This window comes from Furipterus horrens, unplaced genomic scaffold, assembly GCF_987537825.1.
Source record: "Furipterus horrens unplaced genomic scaffold, mFurHor1.1.pri manual_scaffold_11, whole genome shotgun sequence".
Lineage (NCBI taxonomy): Eukaryota > Metazoa > Chordata > Mammalia > Chiroptera > Furipteridae > Furipterus > Furipterus horrens.
Window position 1 is genome coordinate 5678702 of NW_028327181.1, and position 18578 is coordinate 5697279.

The window sequence follows — 18578 nt, forward strand, 5'->3', positions numbered from 1 at the left end:
TCAAACTAAGAAGTTTTCCATTGGAAAAAAAAGACAGTTGAATCCCTTTACTGCTGGCATAAGACAGTGGGGCAAATGCTTCAGTTGCTTATTGAAACAGGCCATTTAAGACAGAAGGTGTTGGGGGCCAGGCTGGGGACTCCTTTTCCTCCCAGGGGTTTACAGGCACGGGAACTCCAGGCAGGCACCGGGCACAGACTGCCCCCCGCAGCGGAGGAGGCGCAAGGTGAAGGGCAGTTGGCCGATCACCAGCACGCAGTGCCAGGGGCCGGACCCAGAGCCGTGTCATGCAGTGAGGCAGCCGCGCGGGGGGCCTCTGGGTTCCGCAGAAGAGATGACCATGGAAAGTTCCCGTTTCCTTTGGCTTTATTAATGTGGTGACTAGAGAATGTATGATCAGGCGTGTGTCTCATCCCGCTTCTGCTGAGACGGTGCGGGTGTAGAACTCAGCCCACAGTGGCTCTGCCCACCGGGTTCCCGTCACCCTGGCCCCCTGCAGCTGGGATTGGCAGCCCTTGAGCCCTGAGAAAATGCAGGGAGGCGGCAGGGGACCCCCACAGGGAGGGGCCTGGGCCTCTGGTTGCCTCCAGCCCCAAACCCTTTTTGCAAGTCTTGCAACACCAGCCGGGAAGGCACCAGTCACCCCTTCACCCTAAATCTCAACCTTTGAGAGGCTCTGGAGGTAATTCAAGAAGTCTTCTACCTTCTTGGAACTGTCAACCCACAATGAAGCGCAGCCTCCGAAGTCCCAGAAACGAGGCTCAGCGTTTCTCCCTGAACACAGCAGCGCCCGGGGACCGTGAGCAGAGAGAGCGGCCCGTGGAGCCCTCACCCTAGTCCCCCCATGCGTGCGCCTCGGGGTCTGCAGAAGGCACCTCTGGTTTCCATCATCATCGTCATCCATCTTCCACCTCGCCGTCTGCAGTGACACCTCCCGACCACCAGGTGGACCTGGGCATGGCTTCACTCACACACTTTTCAAGTGAATCACCCCAAATTCGGTGAGCAGGGCCACGATGAGGAAGCTCACGTAGAAGAGGAGCAGGCAAAGGCCGTAGACCTTGTTCAGCTGGAAGGACTGCAGCGGGACGGAGACCAGGGAACAGACGAGGCTGAGGCCCAGGGCACCGGCCAAGATCCACACCAACAAGCCGTCTGGTTCCAGCTGCGGAGGGGAGGGGCGGAGGGAGAGAGGCTGGGTCACTGCAGCCAACAGCCCACCGATGCTTGAGGGGCCCTGGCTAGGGGCCAGTGAAGGCCTGCCTTGTGGGTGGCATGACCCGCCTTGACCTTCAGTGTTTCAAGCCACCTGCTTTGTGGTCATGTGTTAGGGCATCCCTAGAAAACTAATACAGCATGTTACACATATACACATATGTAACATGAAGTTGTTGAAAAATTCGCAAGCAACACAGAAAAGTAAAAGGAAGTGAAACTGTCCCCTCCCCGCCTCTCTGCCCTCGAGACTTCGTGCACATCTGACAAAGCCTTTCACCTTCCTAACCACTCGTCCACAGTTGAGGAAACTACAAGTGACAGAGCCCAAACGGGAGTCCTAGCTCTTATCCGATATCATCCTGTCTCCCTGTCCAGTGACATATATGTACCCACATGTGGGGCACACATGCATATAGACCTGTACCTCAAATCTGAGAACTGGGCTCAAATAAGCGAGTGGTTAAGAGCAACCCATTTTGCACCCAACAGGTCTCTGTGGATGTTGACCTTCTGTGGTGCCTGATGTCTTAACAGCAGGAGCATTTTCTAAACTCGACACAAAGGCGTTGGAATGCTGGGATGCTGGGATGCCTATGTGCGCACACACTGTCCACAAGGAGCATAAAAGAAACAGGCCCCTCAGGAGGCCCGCCCTAAAGCCCCATTGTCAGGAATCATTAAAGGCGTCAAGAGTGTAACCAAATTTTGCAGAGGGTGTTTACCTTTGAGGAAAGCAAACTTGTCAAGCAAAAGTAAGTAACTATTTGCTTCTGGGCATGGCCACTGTAAAAGGCTGGCCCTCCTGTGAGCTAATTAAAGTCAGCCCCAAGGGTCTATTCAAGACCCAGAGGCTAGGGGAAAAGAGGTGGGGGGCTTTGTTCCCATCAGTAAGGCCATCTGTCAGCCTGGGGACATTCCAAGCACTTTCACATGCTGTGCCCTGAAACCAACCCTAGGCGACATCCCCTCCCCATCTTTATCCTTCCCTGGTTTGGTCTCTGAATTCAAGTCCTTCAGAACAGAGAAGCTGGGTAGGGGGTGCAAACTTGCTGCCTTGAGTGGGGTGCAGTTGCCCTGTGCAATATTTTAAAATAGAAAAAGTTCACCTAGGAATCTTGCTTTTTTCTTTAAGAAAGTCTGGACTATCAGGCCACATGAGGCCACCTAAATCGTCAGTGCATTCTGACGGCCTGCCAGCCCTGGGCAGTATCGGAATTTTCCACCTTAGAATGAAGTCCTACCTTCATCAGTCCCCAGGGAGCTTATTTTAAAATGCAAATTTCCAGCCCCCATCCCCCCTGGAATGCCTGGGTCAGGAGGTCTCTTCGGGCCCCCAGGAAATTCTCAGATACTCTTGAAGTGTGGGAACCTCTGCCCCTCAATTGTTTCAGAACCTCAGAACCGTCTCCAAATCTGCTGGGTTCCCCGTGCCAGGCCTGTCTCCGACAGAGGGCACCTTCATTCTGCCCTGCTGGCCCGTCCTGTGTGGGCCATGCCAGGACAAGGTGTTCAGCCTGGCCCTTACCTCATGCGTACCTATCCAGAAAACTGGGGGGAGTGCGGGGGTGGGGGGGTGTTGTCATCAACCCTATTTCACAGGTGAGGAAACTGAGGCTCAGAGATGTCCTAACTCATTCAAAGTCATGAGTGAGACTTAACTGATGGGACCTACACCTTCGGAATCCAGGGACTTCCTGCCCCTTCCCCCAGAGCTACATCTTATTACTGTGAATCCTACATACAAAATATGTTAAAGACATTCCACAGATCAGACTTGTCACAGATTCAGATGAGTCGCCCAGGAAGTGTAAAGTAGTTAGGTGTGAACGGCGTCCCATCCAGGGGGCCAGAGGACCAGAAGAGGAGAGGAGGGAGCCTTGCAAGGAGGTCCCCGGCAGAAGCGCAGAAGTGTCCAGCCACTCACCTTCACCTCCGCGTGGCCCCTGGAGATCTGGAGCAGGCAGCCTAGCCCCACTCCCACCAGGACGTCTGCAGCCCGGCTCAGGAAGTTTGCAGGAACAGCTACCCCATCACCCCGACCACACAGCCCATTGGCTTTCTTTATAATCTATCCAGCCCCCAAAACCCAACCTGAGGGACCCCCCAGCCAGTTTTAGCTGCCCAGGGCTTCCAGGGACAGCCAGTCCTGAGGATGGCCGTGCAGCGCGCCCGTGGCTCTCAGAGCCCGTGACACCAGCACGGAGGCTCAGGCCGCCCCGAGAAGGATACTGAAAATGATGCCGCCGAAGCAGGCCGAGAACGCCATCCGCGGGTAGCCCTGGCGGGCCAGCGTGAAATCGGAGAACACATCTGCGTGGAAACGAGAGGGACCGGGAGTGGTGAGTGCTCCTCCTGGCCCTCCTGGGCCATTCACTCCTTCCTTCTGGCCCATAGTCATTCAGTCAACCAACGTGGGGACACCCCCAGGGGCTGGCACTAGCTGGCTGGCTGCTATGAGAGGCCACAGCGTCCCGTTAGGCACAATTCCCTCCTTGTGTCCTCTGAACCCCAGCAGAGGCACCTGTGGGTATGACACGCCACCACCAATTTTCCACCTGGTCCCGTCTGCTGCCAGCACATACAGCACCTCCACGCTCATCAGGGGAAGGTACCCAAAAGGCAAGTGCAAGGGGAGCTACGTTCTGGCCCCCGACCCCTTGTCTGGATGTTCTCAAGCAGCACAACCCGACCTGGCAGCTGTAGTCCGAGAAGGGGGTTGTGTGTGGTGTGCGGCGTGTGTGCACGCCTGCACACGCCACACACACCCATGTACACATCCAGCATGGCTGGCTGCCATGGGCTCCGCGTCTGGCCTGCACTCCGGGGAGCCACAGAGTTCGTGCCTCAGCGAGTGGGGAAGAGGCTGGGCTTCTGCAGAACCTCCCAGCTCAGGGGCAGTCCTGACGCCCAGTGACAGGCACTCCAAAAGGACAGCGGGCACTGAGCACACACTGGGGGCATGCACCCTGGCCGCTCCTACCCAAAGGCAATTCTGGCTGGGGGAGCAGAGGGCAGGGATGGGGCTCCCGCCTGCACCCCTCCAGGCCCCGAGTCACCTCCAATGCTGTTCCCCCAGGCCAGCAGCGTGAGCCCCAGGACGGTGTTGCTCAGCCGGAAGACGACACCCAGGGACCGCAAGATGTTCACCACCTCTGTGGCGGCTGCGTTGATCCACAGGGCGCTGGTCAGGAAGCCCAGGAAAGCAAACATCTGGGGAGGGAACAGTGTCTGGATGGGAGCAAGGCCAGCCCCCGACAGGTACACAGCAACAACAGCCCCTACCTCGTGAGTTGTCATCAGCATAAAATGAGTTAATAGATGCAAAGAAATTAAAGCCAAGCACATAGCAAGCACTCAGTAAACTGTTAGCTCAATATTACTTTGTGAGGAAGAGGTTCCCGCAGCTTGCATCAGATTGCCAGGCTACAGGCCACTGATCACCACAAAACAACACTCCCTGTTAGCAGTCATTCCCCGTCCCCCCAACCTTCACGCCAGCCCCTTCACTGGACTTCCTGTCTCTATGGATTTGCCTGTTCTAGTGGCCTCATATATTTATACAATATGTGGTCCTAAGCACAATGTTTTCAAGGGACACCCATGTTGTAGCCATGAGTCAGGACTTCAGAGACTAGGAAGAAGCACTGGCTGGAAACCATTTCTCTAAACGATCACTTTGTTGCCCTGACCAGTGGGGCTCAGTGGGTTGGGTGTCATCCTGCAACACAAAAGGTCACCGGTTCAATTCCCGGTCAGGACACATGCCTGGGTTGCCGGTTCAGACCCCACTGGGGGCGTGTGGGAGACCTCTGATCAATGTGTCTCCTGCATGTCAATGATTCTCTCCCTCTCTATCTCCCTCCCTTGCTCTCTCTCTAAAAATAAAAAATAATAATTCTAAACAATCAATTGGCTGGCTGAAAATTCAACCTCCTTTGGGTTGGTGCATTCATTCAGAGTTTCTAAAGATAAAAACCACAATTTTTTTATCAACAAAAACTGAAATGTAACAATGAAAATGTAAAAAATAAAACTATTAAGTACATTTCTAAAGAGAAAGTCTGTGGACAAACTGCCTAAAAATTCCTTTGAGTGCTGCAGAGTAAACAGATGAGGAAAAGGCCCCCATAAAGATCAAACAGTTCCATCACTGGCGTGAGATCGTTTGGGACCCAGGTGCATCCTGGTTGGTGTAGCAGAAAAGAGTCTGGAAGGTCTTTAAGAAGGTCAACGCACCATTACCACTGGACCCAGCAGTTCTGCTCCTAAAAATACATTCAAGAGACATGGAAGTGCCTGTCCACACAAGAGTTTTTACACAAATGTTCACAGCAGCACTATTCATAATATCCCCAAAGTGGAAACAATCCAAGTGTCCATCGACAGATGAATAGATACATAAAATGTACTATTGCCATATAGTGGAATATTACTCAGTTGTGAAAAAGCACTGTTTACTAATACATGCTACAATGTGGATACACTTTGAAAACATTGTGCTAATAAGTGAAAGAAACCAGCCACAAAAGGCCACATATTGTAGGACTCCATTTATATAAACTGTCCAGAACAGGCAAATCTATAGAGACAGAAAGCTGACTCGCAGTAGCCAGGGGACAGAGGAAGATGATGATGTACCATGATTGCTGGATATGGGTTTTTTCAGGGGGGGGAGGGGGGATGATTGTGCAACTCTGTGAATATGCAGTTGACCCCTGAACAATGCAGGGGTTAGGGGCACTGACCCCTTGCAGTGGAAAATCCACGTATAACTATAGCCAACCCTCTGCATCCACGGGTTTCCAACTGCGGATGGAGAATACGGCTGACCCTTGAACAACATGGATTTGAACTATGTAGGTCCATGTAGAAGTTCAAGGGTCAACTATACTAAAAACCGCTGAATTGCACATTTAACATGAGCGAATTTATCTAAGTAAAATAGAGTTGTTACCGCCCCCCCACCCCCCCACCAAAAGAGGATCTTGAAGGGGCATAATAACCCTCAAAAGTGGCTTTAAAGACCTGTCATTGCAGAAAATGATTACTGCCCTAACTACCCCAGAGGCACAGACAGGACGTTTGTCTGGAAGACCTCAGTGTCCCCACTCCCAGCCTGGAGACCCCAGAATTCTTACCCAGTGAAACCTGGGGGGCTTGCTGTTGGATGTGGCAAAAAAGGTCACGGCAGCCAAGGCTGTGCCCACGATCACCACTATGCCCCAGACAGGAAAGAGGCCACCTATCTCATAGATGCCATCTGCAGAGGGAAGAGAAAGGGAACTGCTACTCTCCACAGCTTCAACTTGACACCTCCGCCTGGAGGCCCTCCCAGGATGACTGAGATGGTCTTGGGGCGAGACCCACGAATAAAACCCACATACACTCAGTTGTTTGGATAGAAGAGATACCTCCCATGTGCTCAGCCCTGTCCTAGACACTTCAGGGAGACAGAGAAATTAAAGACAGTTCCTGCCCTCAAGCTAGGCCCTCAGGAGATAAGACAGATATGTGAAAAACAGACTCCCTCCAGCCTTCTGTTATGGAGCTGGCAGGGGGAGAGCTGAGACTACACACTACTCTTACCCTACCCCACACCCGTCCGTGGCAGACATCATTCATCGACCATGATGCTTCTGTCCAGCTGAGCTTAAGGTAGCACCGTCCAGACAGGCATTACCAACGGACGGGCATCGCTGCATGAGCTGAACTGCACAGCCGCAGCCAATCCATTGATTCTGGAGCCCAGCACCTGCTCTCGGTAAGTCCCCTCCACAAACCAGTCCACTATAGTTATGAAGATTCCAGAGGCTTCATATGAAAATGCTAAAGGGAGGACATCTCGCATGTAGGCAGAACACGGAATTCTCCACACACCACGCTTTTCACCGCTAGAGTCGGTGCTGGTCTTAGAGGCGATGGTTGGGCGACCCGGCCACGTGCAACAAGGCTTTCCTTTGGCTGCTGGTTTAGCCTGGCTCACTGGCTCTCAAACCTCGGTGGGCACAAGAATTATGTGGGGGGCTGCATGCACGAAGGGGAGGGGATACTCACAGGCTCCTGACTGCAGGGTCAGGACCAGGACAAGGGGGCTGACCACCAGATGCAGGCAGTTGAGGGGCCGCTTCCAGTTTCTGTCCTCCTTGTCGGGGTCCACGAGGGGGACAGTGAGGAGCAGCAGGAATTCCACGGGCAGCTGTCAGGTTTGAGATGGCAGGAAGGCGTCACTGGGGAGACCTGGGTCCCGGCTGGCTGCCCCTGGGGCTCAGCTTCTCAGGAGCACGACTGTGGGTGCGGCACCCCGAGGCCCGCAGACCACACCGACGTGCTCCCTCTGGCTCCGGAGGACACGCTGGAGGACAGAACCCGTTTCTGCTCTCCCAGCTCAGGCGCTGCCTGCGTTCCTTGGCCCCATGTCACTAAGCTGTGCTTCTGTGGCCACATCTGCTCCGAGTCTGCCCCTCTGCCCCCCTCTTTCCTTATAAAGACCCTTGTGGTAACCGTGGGTCCATCTAGATAACCCAGGATGATCTTCCATCTCAAGATCCTTCATCACATCGAGACAGTCTCTTTTGTCACATAAGGTGACATGTCCACAGGGACATCTTTGGGGAGGGCATTATCTAGTCCACCACAGCACCTCATCCAAAAATCATGACACTAACGCTGCTCGTAGAACTGTCATTTTCCCACCTTACAGAAGAAAAGACCGAGGCTCAGAGAGGTGAAGGAACCTCTCTAAAGCCACACAGAGGGTATGTGCAGCTGGGCTACAGGGCCGGCTCTGACAGACTCCACACCTTGTTTTGAGCCAACTACTACATTAGTAATAACACTTATGGAGTGTGTACTCCATGCCAGGCCGGACTCAGCCCTTCACACACAGGAGTTTATGGAGTTGTCACAACCACTGCAGTATTCTGGGTACCGTTTGCAGCTCTTCAACCCCTTCCTGTAACAGAATGAAACGTCCACACACTTGGTCAAGGGACTAGAATGTGGCAGGATGTATTTCCCTGTCCCGTTGCTGTTGACCTTGGTCATGTCCTTTACTCTGACCACAGGGCTGCTGGCGACTGTGATGTGGACAGAGGCTGAAAATGCGCTTGTGAAGTCTGCCTTGGCCTCTTCTGTCAAGAAAACAGCACAGACCCAAGTACCCACTGGCCCCAGACCTGAATGCTGACCACAGCCAGAAAACAATCACCCCCGGTGACCCAAAATATTGTCACTGTAAGTCCATGAGATTCTGAGGTCATTTGTTACATAGCTTTGTTGCAGCAATAACTTACTGATACGACCGTTGCAGAGGAAGGCACCATCATCGCCCCCATTTTATAGTTGGGGAGACTGAGGCTCAGAGAGGTGAAGGGACTTGCCCGTGGGCATGATGCAGCCAGAGCCACTGCCAGGGTGCAAACATAGTTCATTATTTGCCCCCAGGACCGAGGAAGCCTAAAATGGACCCACGAGGGAGGTTTCCAAGTTATGTCCAGGAGGAGAGAAGGGCCATCAGGGACCGCTGACTTTTTGGTCTGGCAGGTGGAAGGCAGCTGGGGCTGCGTCTTGTGTACACAGGCCTGCTCCCATCCAGACCTCAGGGGACATCCAGCCCAGGAAAGTGACAGGTGACCAGGAAAACTCAATCTTGTTCTCACTAGGACTCCCCTTGATCCCGTCCCTCCCCCCGTCAGGAGGGGCCCCCCCTCCTCTCTCTGTCCCTCCGCGGATGCTCTCATTCTGCAGGGGGCAGAGCCCCAGGTCAGGCCGTCTGCCAAGCTCCATGACTCAGTTTCCTCATCAAGTCCCCAGTGAGCTAATTCCCAAAGGGCCTCAGCAGACCTCCCTCCCCCTTGTTGAGTGAGAGAAGGTTGAGTGGCCGCTGTCATGCAGCCAGGAGCCCAGTTCCAGGGTCCCCTTCCTACCTTGACCACCTTGAGGACTCTCCAGTGTGCTGGCTTGTTCCTCCACTTCCTGTAATCCAGGGGGTTGAGGGCCTGGACCAGGATCTGAGCCGTGGTCTCCTGGTAGAAAAGCAGCGGCTGGTACTCTTCCCCTGGGTGTATAAGGGGGGAGGGGCAGGTGTCCAGCCTGGCTCAGCCTCCAGAAAGCCTCTCCCTTCCCACCAGTCTCCCCCCCGACCCCCAACCCCTGGAGGGAGGAACAACCAACCACTGCCCCGGCAGGGGGCGGGTAAACCTGGCCCACAGCTCAGCCAAGGTGCAGGGAGAGGGGAGGCTGGTTTGCAGCCTCCTTCCTGGGGCCTGGAACCTCTCTACCCACAACCCAGGCCTGGTACCCCCCGCCTCCCGCCCTGCCTCAGCTGGGCACAGGGCCCTGACTCACTATAGTCATAGCTGTTGGCAGGAGAAGACACCCGGTCCTCCTCGGACTCTGACAGCATCTCTGTAGGAGAGAGGAGCGTGCCACACAAGCCATCCAGAGAGCCCACAGCCTCCCCACCCCCGTTCCAGAGCAGGGCCCCTCTGGGCAGCCTGCAGGGTGCAAGGGGCCAGACCCTCTGCATTTGGGGCTTCTCAGCAATCACCATGCACACTCAGGAATTCCTAGGGCGAGAAAGTCTAACTCGCAAACAAATGCAACGACGCAGCTAGTCAGCCGAGACAAGCAGAGGTGCGCAGGCGGGACTCGGTAGAACAAGTGGGAAAACTACCAGGAGCAGATGGGCAACGGCAGAGGCCGCCAGAGACGTAGGGCAGCAGCGAAGGGCGCAGAGGGTACCAGCCTCCACTGGTCCTCTTCGGAGTCCACGTAGACCCTCACCTGGGGTGGCTGGCATGGAGTAGACCAGGGATTTCTTCCGCTGCCACTGGTAGATCCAGGTGCAGAGAATCACAGTGACCACATAGAATACGTACAAGCCCAGGTAACCTGCAGACAAGGGTGCACGCTGTCACCAAGTGGCAGCCTGGCTCCAGGGCCCAGAGGCCAAGGGCTGCCCGTTGCACTGCTGGTGCCTGTGAACAGGGGCTCTGTGTTCACACAGCCCCGTATCAGTATAAACAGCCATTTCCTGCCGCCTCCTACCCCCGCCCCTGCCTTCCTTGACACATGGTCCTTTCCCATCCTCTACCCTAATCATCCAGCAATGGCGGACACAATGCCTGGCACAGACAGTGGCCTCCAGAACCCCATTCAAGTGTTGAGGGTCGGTGTCCTGCTCTGCACCCCGGGAGGCCTGGCAGCCAATGAGAAGGCAGCGGGAGAGAGTCTGCAGTATTTCTTCCCCGCGCGTTCCTGTCCTGGTGGCCCGTCTCCAGCAGGGCCTCCGTGACTGTTGCTCATGCAGGGTGGCCCCAGCTCTGGGCCTGCAGCCCTCACTAGGCTCCAGCCACCCCATTCCCTGCCCCTTCAGACACGGGGGGGACAGCTCCTGCTGTCCCGGGATGTCTGTGCATCTCAGGGTACCTTGTTGATTTCCTTATCCCTCTGCAAACTGTCCCTCTGCCCACGTCACTTGAACCATCTGAACGGAATGTGTCTGCCGCTGGTACCCCAATATGGCCACTGGGAGCAACTGGCTCTACTGCTTGGGAACATTTGAAATTGTCAACGTTCTGAACATCACCGCCGGCTCGGCCTGACCCTCCCTGGTTACCCAAACCGTAAGTTCCCTTTTACGCTCCACCCGGCCTGAGTAGGGTTTCCGTCACTTGGAACCAAAGGAGCCCTGTGCCCTGCTAACCAGCCTTCCTGTCCCCCTGTGCACCCCTCCCTGGCCCTGTGGCCACTCACCCAGGGCCCATGCCAGTGTCACCCTGCCGAGGTAGAGCGCAAAGAAGATCAGGAACACTGCCACCATGTAGAAAATGATGTCCCTGAGGAAGGGCCTGGAGGCAGCCGTGAAGGGATGCAGGATGGCAATGCCTCCTGCCACCACGGTGGTCACCAGCACACCCGCACCTGCAGGAGAGGGTACCAACCTCAGCCCACCCTGCGCGTCCTCCTGCTGCGCCCCCACCCACAGCTGGGGCTGCTCATACCAAACAGTGCCCCGAAGGCCAGGCCAGCTGTGTGGGGGTCCGAGAAAGCCACCAGGGCGCTGAAGATATCAGGTGCACCGTTCCCAAATGCCAGAAAGGTGACGCCATGGGAGGGCATGTCAAGGGGAGATCAGTGCAGAGGCCCCAGCCTGCCCAGGGCTCTCCTGGGCCCCATGCTGCCACCCTGTGTCCCCGCCACGCCCCTCCAGGCTGCAGGACCTCGGCCAAAGGATACTGCCACATTGTGGGACAGCTTGAGCATGGTGGAGATAGCTGACAAGTTAGGGCAGAAACTGCGGAGAAAGAGCAAACGGTGAGGACTCCACAGTGAGTGACATGGCCCGTTCCCACCCTTCCCCCAAACCTAGGGTCACCCAAATGTCACCCTCCCAAGACTCCGTGTGCCCATCTATAAGCTGGACGCGAGCCCGAGGCCCAACTCACAACTTCTCCGCGGTGACTCCCAGAATCAGAAACAAGTAAAGCAGCCAGAAACCCTGGGTGGAGAGGCCAGAGGGGAAAGGGGGCATTAAGGCCAGACTGGGTCACCAGCCAGCCCACCAACTCCCGGAGGCAGGGCCTCACATAGAGGGTGACGGCCAGAGGGAGGAGGCTCGGGGGGAAGTGGCAGAAGATGCCCTCCAGGTAGTCCAGGTAGCCCCCCTCGCAACGGCAGTCGGGGTTGGTCTGGATGAAGTCACAGCGGTCAGACACGTTCAGGCCACACACATCACGACACTGCAGAAAGGAATGAGGGGTCATCAGGGACCAGGCCCATCGAAGCAGCTGAGGACAGCCTCCTGCAGCCTGGCCTCTAAGCCTCCCACACCTTCTGGGTACCAGCGGCACACTTTAATTGTCTAAATAATCAACTTGTGTTTGAAATTAACACAGGTGCCCTGGCCAAGTGTCTCAGTTGGTTGGAGCATCGTCCCATGCCCCAAAAGGTCGCCGGTTCGATCCCCAGTCTGGGCACATATGGGAGGCAACTGATCAATATTTCTTTCTCACATCTCTCTCCATCCACCCCACCTTTCTTCCTCTCAAGTGAAGATTAAAAATAATTAATTTTTAAAAAGAAATTAACACAAGCAATTCATGAACCCATGTTTGTTTCAAACAAAAACGAACAATATATAAAGATCTCTAAATTCCTCCTTCTTATCCCTGCCTTCCATCACCCCATTTCTCTCCAGTGGTCCTGCCACGATCAGTCTGAAGGATACCCTTACGGACATTTCTCAGTTTGATAACATTTGCATATATATCCTATTTTACAGTTTGGTTTGTTTTACAGAAATGGACCCATACTAAATCTCTTACTTCTGCATGTTGCTTTATTGATACACAATGAGGAGGGTCAACAGAAGTCAAAAACATTCTGAGTGATTTCTACATGCCAGTCACAGTGCTGGGAGCTTAAATGTATCTCTGCTAATCTGCACAACCACCTTGTGAGGAAGGTACTACTAACAGGCCCATTATACAGATGAAGAGACTAAGGCAGTGTCCTGGGTCCACGTGGTGGTAGAATCAGGGTTGGAACCCCGCTGTTTGAGACTCTAAAACCCCCATTCTTACTACCACACCCTCTTGCCTGACTCTAGTCTTATTTTTAATTTTTTTAACTTACTGATTTTTAGGGAAAGGGAGAGAAGATAGAAACATCGATTTGTTGTTCCCCTTAGTTATGCACTTATTGGAAGCTTCCTGTATGTGCCCTGACCAGGGATCAAACCCATAACCTTGGTGTATGAGCATGGTGTTCTAACCAACTGAGCTACCCGGCCAGGGCACTATAGTCATTTTAACAGCAGTACAGTATATTTATACTATGAATGATACGTAGTGAAAATAACCTTTCCCTACCAGTGGGTGTTTGGGTGTGTTTAATTTTCCAATAATACCAACAATGAGCTTCCTTGCACATGACTCTCTGAGCACATGTGAGACTATTTCATCAGAGAGAATTCTAGAAGTGAAAACGCTGAGTCAGAACAGATCCTAATCTGGGTTCCTCCAGAAGCAACCCAGAGACAAGAATTAACAAGTATACCTTGTTTTAGGGCCCTTTGCAGATACTGCATTTTTACAGATTGAAGGTCTGGGGGTCAACCCCGCGTTCCAGCAAGCCTATTGGCACCGTTTCTCCAACAGCATTTGCTCATTCTCTGTTCCATTTTGGTAATTCTTGCAGCATTTCTAACTTTTTCATCCTTATACAACACAATATAAACTTAACTTGGACATGCACTGAGAAACCAAAACTTGCCCTGACTCACTTTCTGGCACCGTTTGCTTTACTGCGGCGGTTGGGGACCGGACCTGCACTATCTCCGAGGCCACGTCTGTATAGGTAAGTCATGTATTTGGGAGGCGTAGGGGGTACAAACCCCGAAGTGGGGAGGTGGGACAGGGAAGGGGAAGCAAGACTGTTCCCACCTGGGGCCAGTCCTCCTGCGGGCAAGGGAGCTGGGTGTTTACCCACTGACTGTCCGTCATCAGGGAGGAACACTGGGGAGAGAGGTGTTCGTTTCCCAGCATTTCCGCCTCCCTTGCCTGGGGGCTGTGCAAAAAGATCCCGGCAAGGAGAGGTCCACAGAAGCCCATCAGAATGGTAGGGGCCAAAGGGTATGGGCAGGCTCTGACAGTGTCTGCTGCGGAGGGGTCAGTATCTCAAGGTGCCCTCCCCGAAGCTCCGCTTAGCCCCGCTCCCCCCCACCCCCGCAATGGGAAAGGAGCGCATCTACACCAACACTGGCTGCCACGGTCTGGTTCAGGTCAACGGGGTAGCAACCTCCTACTTCAATAGCAAGTCTGATTACTTGTGAAGTTAGGTGCGCTTTTCATATGTTAATGGCCATTGGTATTCCTTCTTCAAACCTATTTTTTTTCCCAATAGGAATGTTTACTTTTTCTTATTGACTTGGAGTAGCTATCTAATGGTTATTTATTACCGTCTGTCACGTCCTGCCTTGCATTTGCTTAGGCGATTCCTTTGGCCCGGTGGACTGAAAAATAGGGTTCTATGGAAAGGAGCCTCACAGGGTGATCTGATCATAAATTCCCGAGGGGGCCGGTCTTGGTGCGTAGCCACGCCCCAGGCTTGTCACCCCTTCCCTGAAAGGTTTTAAACCAGCCCTGTCCATTCTGTGCATCTAGGTTAACACACCTTTGAAATACCAGAAGTAACACCTCTTGAACCTATTCAACCTCAAGAGATCACCTAATCTCGTTAACTATCCTGTAATCCAATCCCCGCCTCCTTTCTCCAATCTTCCACTAGTTCCCTCCTTAATTATAAAGAAGCTGCAAAACTGTTATTCTCGAGAGCATTTAAAATCTTGCTCCCTGGCACAGGTCATCAGTTTGGCTCAAATAAACTTTTATTAAAATTCTCCACAGGTACATCAACAGCCCAGGTCCCCCTTCTCAAACGTTTTGCTCAAAAGCTTCATCAAAGCTGCCTCGCATCCATTAGAACAACTGCCATTAAAGATAAATAAGTGCTAGCAAAGGTGTGGAGAAATCGGAGCCCTCGTGCACTGTCAGGAGGACTATAAAATGATGTCGTTGCTGCGGAAAACAACAGGGCGGTTCCCCAAAAAGGTAAAAATAAAATTATCCGATGACCCAGCACATCCACTTCTGGGCATCCCAAGAAGAAGAGAGAGTGGGGTCTCAAAGAGATATTTGTACACCCATGTTCACAGCGGCTCTGCTGACAACAGACCAAAGCTTTGAAAGCAACCCAAGTGTCCATCATACATGAACGGATTTAAAAGATGTTGCGTCTCCATACAATGGAATATCATTTGGCCTTAAAAAGGAAGAAAATCCTGACACATGCTACAACGGGGATGACCCTTGAGAATGTCATGTATGCTAAGTGAAATAAGCTAGTCATAAAAAGACAACAGTCCTGTTTATTATAAGGTACCTGGAATAATTAAATTCAGTCGGACCCGGAATGGTGGCTCCAATGGGCTGAGGGGAGGAGAAAACAGGGGGCTATTATTTAATGGGTGCAGAGTTTCAGTGTAGCAAGATAAAAAAATTCTGAGGATGGATGGTGGAGAAGGTAGCACAAAAGTGTGAATGTTGCCAAGCTGTAGACTTAAAAATGGCTAAGATGATGAATTTTAGGCTATGTATATTTTACCATAAAGTTTTTAAAAAGCTTTGCAATCACAGTTCCACCTCCTCCACAAGCCCACTCTGAACTTCCATTAGCACTAAACAGAGGTGAGATTCCTTGTTTCCTACCCTCGCGCCATCTCCTCATCCCCCAATTACTGGTTTTCTACTGATCCAACAATGAATACATTGTACCTTTTTCTTGTGCCATTCCTTTTGTCTGGTGCCTCACTCCTTCTTTTCCTTCAGTTAATCTACATTCATCCTCCACTTCTTACTTCCCGAGATGCTTCTTCCAGGAAGCCTTCCCTGACTACCTCAGCCTACATCAGATCCCCCAGTTATAAGTTCTCATGATCCCAGGACTTTGAAATCCCACAGTTGAATCACAGATTTGGTACATGTCTGCTTCTCCCACCAAAGTCCTGCACAGTGCCAGGCACATAGTAGGTCCTCATAACTATTTTTGCCACACACTGTGCTGGGCACCATGTCACTCAGTCTTCACAACAGAACTAGGAGGTTGATACAGCTGTTTCTACTTCACAGATGAGAAAACAGAGGTGTTTCTTGACAGTCACCCCCCCCCCATGTCACTCAGTCACATCCCCGTTCTGTTTTCTATTTCCTGATGGCCAAGTGAAGCTATACCGTGGGTTTACTTGTTGACTTGCTTTTCATTCATGTCCCCCATGAGAGGGGAAGCCCCATGAGGGCAGGGGCCATGTTTATCTGCTCCCTGCTATACCTCCAGCATGTGGTACAGTGCCTGGCACACAGTACATGCTCAATAAATATTGGTTGAATGAGTGACTACTCAAAAAGGACCTAGGTGAAGAGTGGGTGGCCTTTCCCAGCCTGCAGCTGCCTTGTTTTTCCTGGGAGGTGATAGACTAAAGGTCAAGGGTATGAATTCAGCATGTGGTGGCCACGAGTTCAAATCTTGATTCCGTCCCTCCCCTTGTGGCCAGCGTCCCCTCCCCGAATGTCAGCGCCCTCATCTGCAGCGCGGAGGTCATCACATGCGTCTCAGGGGACTTGATGGAGGACGGGGTGAGCTTGGCAGGGTGCTCGGTGACTCAGATGGTCTCACACAAACTACAGTTATCCCCGGTTCTCCTGCCCCCAAGGAGCGCACCCCAGGACCAAGATGCAGCAGTCGATTTTACAACCAGTGACCACAAACCACTTTCCCAACTGAAAAACAGCACATTTAGCTGTTCGCCTGCCTCAGACAGAGGGTGGGCACGGAAGCACTTTGCAGCCCCACATAGCTGGTGTGGGTGCTAAACACGTCTAGCCCATAGGCGCAAGTGAGGAGGAATGTTATCTCGTTCTCCTGCTGAAGAAAGTACAAGGCAGCACTCCAGCCCCCCGCTGCTGGAGGGGACTGGGGGGGGAATCATCTTGAGCAGGGTCCTATCTGCAACCTTCAGCCATTCACTCCAGACCCACTGTGACCTCTCCTCCTCTCACAGACCTCAGGATGGAGGAATGCAATGGCCCACACCCTCCCCGCCTCGGGAGGAAGCATGTTTGCCTCCCGCCCAAGGAACCCCATTGCTTCTCACTCCACGCATCCAAGTCAGCGCCACCACCATCCCCCCAGTGGCTGAGGCCAGGAATCTGAAGTCACCCTTGACTCCCCTCTCCCTCCACCACCACGCCCCTCCCTCGAATCCATCAGCATATCTCACTCAGGTGCCTCGACATTCATCCCGAATCTCACCCCTTCTTTCCCATCCCCCACACCCACCACCGCTCATCTGGATGGCTGCAGGAGCCTCCCCCCAGTCCCCTTGGTGCCACTCTTATCCCTCTCACTCCATTCTGCCCAGAGAAGCCAGAGAGATCCCCTGAAGAACTACATCTGATTTTGACAGCCCTCTGCTTAAAACTCTCCATTGGCTCCCCACTATGGTAAAATAAATCTCACCTCCTAGCCTCAGCATATAAGACCTTTTATAATCTGGCCACCGCCACCTCTTCATCCTTACCTCTTAACTCTCTTCCCCTCCCTCACTCTGTCCCAGCCATTCAGGCCTCCTCACTGCTACAGGGACACACTAGGCTCGTTCTTGCATCAGGCACTTTGCACTGGCTGCTCTCTTCTGCCTGCAATGCTCTACCCCGAGCCGTCTGTACAAGTGGCTTCTTTTCTTCATTGAGGGCTTGGCTCAAAGGTCACTTCCTCAGACAGGCCATCTGTGACCACCCCACCTGAAACCGTTGTAAAAATACTACCCTCACCTTTACAGCCCCACCTCCCCGATATCACGTGATCCTATCATTGCAGCATCTTTCCACCTGAACTTTACATGTTTACTCCTTTAAAATTTTGTTTTGTTTTATTTTATTTTATTTATTTAGACAGAGGGGAAGGGAGAGAGAAAGAGAAGGAGAGAAACATTGATTGGTTGCCTCTTGCGCCCTACCCAACTGGGGACCTGGCCCGCAACCCAGGCATGTGCCCTGACTGGGAAAAGAATCCAGTGACCTTTTGATTCACAGGACAGTGCTCAATCCACTGAGCCACACCAGCCACGGCTACATGTTTACTTCTTTATCTGACCTCCCAGAAGACTGTTAGCTCCATGAGGGCAGAGATTTTGGTCGCTCTTGTTCCCTGGTTTATCCCAGGGATCAGTTTAGTGCCTGGCACACAGTAAGTACTCAATAAATATTTGTTGATTGGATGAATACACTCCCACCTGATGATGCCAGCTTCCCCCCTGGATACTCACGTCTACAGCGGGGGTCTGGTTCACACCTGAGGCTGGAAATGGGAGGCTGGTGTGGGCCCATGTAGATGGGCCACTGGCCCCGGACACTGTTTCCACCATCAGCAGCACACAGACAGAATGCAGCGCCCAGTGCAGATTCAATCCAGCGCCTGCCATCAGCCTCGGGGGCCTGCCCTTCACCCTCTCTGCTTCCCCTTCTTCAGAGTTTTCAGTTCCAAATGGCTAGCCGCTCCAGACGCCTGCAGGTTGGGGTGAGAAGGAGAGAGACAGTTTCACTGAAGACCACAAGACCCAGTAGGAGAGGCCTGAAAACTTTTTCAACTGAGGCAATGCCCTCCCTCCTTCCCCCACCAAAGCAAAACCAATGTAGAAACACGCACTGTGGATGCAAGTTGCTGGAGGAACCCAGCCCCCTACCCCCAGCTCATGCAACAGATTAGATATGCCCTTCTTCCTGTGCCCCAGGAATGTCTCC

General features: G+C 53.0%; 1 protein-coding gene across 1 annotated transcript; it reads right to left on the reverse strand.

Moving 5' to 3' along the window:
• Nucleotides 1-419: 419 nt before the first annotated feature.
• SLC8B1 (solute carrier family 8 member B1) lies at nt 420-18342 on the reverse strand. The gene is made up of 15 exons (XM_090292601.1): nt 18104-18342; nt 11808-11960; nt 11667-11719; nt 11457-11515; nt 11223-11327; nt 10975-11142; nt 10003-10110; nt 9565-9624; nt 9144-9274; nt 7273-7414; nt 6357-6478; nt 4275-4428; nt 3448-3528; nt 3143-3207; nt 420-1165 (listed from the first exon to the last, which is right to left on the reverse strand). The coding sequence occupies exons 1-15, from the start codon at nt 18257-18259 to the stop codon at nt 968-970; spliced, it is 1755 nt and encodes a 584-aa protein (XP_090148727.1). The 5' UTR covers nt 18260-18342; the 3' UTR covers nt 420-967.
• Nucleotides 18343-18578: the final 236 nt, after the last annotated feature.

Bases quoted from the DNA above. Each gene is read 5' to 3' on its own strand.
- SLC8B1 (XM_090292601.1), bottom strand. From the start codon at position 18,259: ATGGCAGGCGCTGGATTGAATCTGCACTGGGCGCTGCATTCTGTCTGT. The intron at 4,429-6,356 runs GTAAGAATTCTG...TTCCCTCCCCAG, and splicing joins AGCCCCCCAGGTTTCACTGG to ATGTTTGCTTTCCTGGGCTT. The intron at 3,529-4,274 runs GTGACTCGGGGC...GTTTCCACGCAG, and splicing joins CTGGGGGAACAGCATTGGAG to ATGTGTTCTCCGATTTCACG.